The 4,107-nt window shown below is 43.5% G+C and overlaps 1 protein-coding gene across 1 annotated transcript in view; it reads left to right on the forward strand.

Moving 5' to 3' along the window:
* SPPL3 (signal peptide peptidase like 3) overlaps window positions 1-4,107 on the forward strand; it is a 25,542-nt gene that overhangs the window by 4,953 nt on the left and 16,482 nt on the right. The window contains exons 3-5 of the mRNA XM_015823032.2: window positions 234-353; window positions 1,880-1,958; window positions 3,483-3,615. Of these exons, the coding sequence (XP_015678518.1) occupies window positions 234-353; window positions 1,880-1,958; window positions 3,483-3,615 (332 nt within the window). The remainder of the gene's footprint in view (window positions 1-233; window positions 354-1,879; window positions 1,959-3,482; window positions 3,616-4,107) is intronic.

The following is a 4,107-nucleotide window of genomic DNA, read 5'->3' on the forward strand; positions in this document are numbered from 1 at the left end:
AACAACCACATTGCTTAGTGACTGAATTTCTGCTCCTGATGGTGGCCATAAATCAAGGACTATCTGTATTATATTTCTTGTTTCTCTCCTCTTCTGAATATTTCCTATTTGCATTTTAAAAATATGCATATCTAGTTTGCCACTTTAGCTTTATTTGTTTGTGTGGCATCAAGAGGATTGTGGCTCTTGTGAGATGCCAAATAATGGTTGCCTTTCCTCCTATTACCCTGCAGGTATCCAGACCATTGATTCGACCCAGGCGCTTTTCCTGCCCATTGGGGCATCGGTGTCTCTCCTGGTTATGTTCTTCTTCTTTGACTCGGTTCAGGTGGTTTTTACAATATGCACAGCAGGTGAGGCTGGTTGTCTGAAGGAGGGGTTTCCCGCCTTTTTCATGATCCAGAAGCTGGAAGCCCTCATCAAGAAAGGCAGTGCTGGTGATAGAAATTGGCTGCATTTGAGGAAACTGATTTGATTGATTTGATATTTTATTTCTACTCTACTCTACTCTACTCTACTCTACTCTACTCTACTCTACTCTACTCTACTCTACTCTACTCTACTCTACTCTACTCTCTATTCTCTATTCTCTATTCTATTTTATTCTATTCTATCTATTTGCAATAAAGATTCTATTCTACTCTATTCTATTCTATTCTATTCTCTGTTCTATTTGCAGTAAAGATTCTACTCTACTCTACACTCTACACTCTACTCTACTCTACTCTACTCAATTTTTTATTATTTCACATTCATGGCTTCCCAACTCACAATGACTTTAGGCAGCTTACAGAAATAAAATCCCAGTACAAAACCCAATAATCCTCCACCCACCCCTGGTGACAACTGTCAAACCAACCACTTGGTGGATTCTGAGTCCCCAGGCTTGTTGGCAAAATCATGCTTTTTTCACCCTTAACCTCTCACAGTAACTTGGGGTTCCAAGGATCAGTCTGAAAAACCTGGTCTAATAGTTGCCAAAAGTCTAGTTAGCCTTGTGTGTGTATCCAAGAGAGCTGAACAAACGTATTTACTTTGTCCACCCCAGCCAGCGTGACCAGACGTGAGTTGCATGCTGGGAGTTGCAGCATAAACGATTTGGGTACAATGAATTTGTCAAGCCTTGATTTTTGCTTGATTTTTTGGAAATACTTAACAAGGCTGTGATGTTGCCATGCACCCCCCCTCCCCACCCCCCCTGGGCAAATGCCTGATCTCACCTATTTCTGCTATTTTTAAGATCATTTTGTGTTTATTATACATCTGATGTTTTTATGCTGCTTTTTACACATTGCTCTGATTCTGTTTTACTTTTTTACTGTAGTAATGTTTTTTTGTAAACCACCATGAAATTGAAGGGTGGGCATAAACCTGTAGAATAAAACATCTAAAATGAAACACGTAACTGTACAACTTAATGCACTGGAGACACTTTTTCCAAAACTGTATTTAAGCAGTTAGAAACTCCGCAAGAACCCCAGGTGCCTATTTCTTTCAGTGGAGTTGTGGAGAAGAACTTGGAAGGTTAGGATCAAAATGTGCTGATGATGTTGCTAAACTTTCCCAGTTGCATCTTAGTCACCCTGAGTCTGCGGGCTGAAACTTGGGGCCAGTCACAAAAAGGCAGCCTCTGATACACTGCGCAGGGCTTTTGGTCTTCTGCCAAACGTCACGTATGCTTCTCCATTTGAGAAAGTATTTGTTTTGTGGGTCTAAAGCACTCAATAGCAAGCCCCGAGGATACTGATATTGTTCCTCAAAAAAAAACCAACCAGGACTCTAAAAACAAAATTGTCTGAGTTAATTATGGATGTCTGCTTTTCATGGATTTTTTTTTCAATAATGGCATTCCCCCCCCCCTCTTTCTGTTTCTCTGCAGTCCTTGCGACAATCGCCTTTGCTTTCCTCCTGCTCCCAATGTGCCAGTATTTAACACGACCTTGTTCACCTCAAAATAAGTAAGTAGGGCGTTTGCTCATCTTCTGTGTCATTAAGAGATCCTGTTGCACTGGTAGTGAAATATCTTAGCGATGAATTCTGCAGGGACTTTTCATGCATGCAGAGCAGGTATCACGGGCGGTCTTTCTTTTTGGGTGTCAGACAAGAAAACCCAAACCTCCTTTTCCCTGACAATGTGGGACACTGCTGGTGCGCAGATAATCCTGAAACAAGGGCTCCTTGGTTGTTTTCTTGCAGATGTTTCATTACCCAAACTAGGCAACGTTACCTTGATGTTAACTGTGACCATCCTCGACAAAAAGACCTAAACCCCTCCCCACCAGCAGTCAATATCCAGATGAGCATTGATTGAACCCAAGATTAACGTCAGACCAACAGTCAAGAAGTAAAGAATACCCCAACCAAGAAACTGCCAAAAAAGCCAACAGTGAACAGCCCACCCAAAGATCTTCTAAGACCACCCCCACCAACACCAACAGGGGAAGCCACTAGAACAGGGGTAGGCAACCTTGGCTCTTTTATGACTCGTGGACTTCAACTCCCAGAATTCCTGAGCCAGCATGGCTGGCTCAGGAATTCTGGGAATTGAAGTCCACGAGTCATAAAAGAGCCAAGGTTGCCTACCCCTACACTAGAACATCAACTGGGAGCAAACCCCTCTCCTTACTAGAACTGATGACGTTGCATAGTTTAGGTAATAAAATGACTGCAAGAAAAGAACCAAGCTCAGAGAGCACCAAGACCCCTCATTTCAACCTTGAGCTACAAATATTCTCCTTTATCAGTACTGAAAAAAACATCTGTCTGTCTGTCAATCATATGCTGGCCCAATCCCACAACGTTTTGTAAAACAATTACAATATAACCGCATAAGTAAACATTGTTAACTACTCAAATAAAAAATGGCCAGACACCAAAGGCCTGCTTGAAGGAGAAGGAACTTCCTGGAGTCCAGGGGAAAGAGATGAACAAGGCCTGGGGGGCATACTCAACCGTGTCAGGCCACGATCCAAAAGCCCGTCTTCTGCCCACCCACCCCCCACCCCCATTTCACAAGCAGACCCTTCCCTTGCGATGGGCCATCTTCTGTTGGTTGCCATGCCTTCAGGGAGAGAAGAACTGCTACAGTTCTACACCATCATTTAGCATTGGCTTTTCAATTTGGGCAGGGCCATGGGAAAATTGCCCCAGTGTACACGACCCATTGGATCCATGCTCTCTTCTGAAACGGTGCTCTTTGTGAATAGAAGAAAAAAAAAAAAGAAATAAGAAAGAATAAATAATACTTTTAAAAGTAGAAAAGGCCAGCTGGGTGATCTTTGGCCATTCACATTCTCAGCTGTGAAGGAAATAGGAGGAGGAGAGAGTCTTAGATCTGTTCACTGCTTTTGAGTTATTTAATAAAAGATAATGAAGCCAAGATAAGAATCTAATAAATAATAAATAGAAGATCATCCTGAAGTGGGAGATGCATGACAGATTCTCTGGCCCTGCTTATAAAACTACAAACATTCTCCCAAGAGAAAAAGGCTCAGGGATGGCGTCTTTGAGAGGCCTTTGGCAGCCCCCTTGCACAGGAATGCCCACCAGGAGCCGTTGAGCATCCTCTCCTCATCTGCCCAGCTAATGGGGACAACCCTTATTCACCTCGGACATGTAAAGTTAGCAGTAGAAATAGCACTTAGACTTAGACACTGCCCCATCGGACTTTACAATAGCGATAGCACTTAGACCAGGGGTTCTCAACCGTGGCAACTTTAAGACTTGTGGACTTCAACTCCCAGAATTCCTCAGCCAGCAAAGCTGGCTGAGGAATTCTGGGAGTTGAAGTCCACAAGTCTTAAAGTTGCCAAGGTTGAGAACCCCTGACTTAGACTTAGATACCGCTCCATAGGGCTTTGCAGCAGGAGTCCCCAACCTCCGGGCCGTGGCCCCATTGCCGGGCTTTTGCTTTAGAAAGTAGGTCTGGCACCCTCATACTATCGTGTTTATTACATGCCTTCTATTACACGGACACCTTCTGAAAGGCAGAAAATCTAATGGCTGATCTGAAAAGAGCTTTTGGGGGTTCCCTTTAGTGCTTTTGGGAGGACTGGCCTTTCTGAGTGACCCTTTTCTTGTGCTCTGGTGCCCTTGGAGCGCATTGCA

Source organism: Protobothrops mucrosquamatus, unplaced genomic scaffold, assembly GCF_001527695.2.
Source record: "Protobothrops mucrosquamatus isolate PMUCROS unplaced genomic scaffold, P.Mucros_1.0 scaffold1749, whole genome shotgun sequence".
NCBI lineage: Eukaryota > Metazoa > Chordata > Lepidosauria > Squamata > Viperidae > Protobothrops > Protobothrops mucrosquamatus.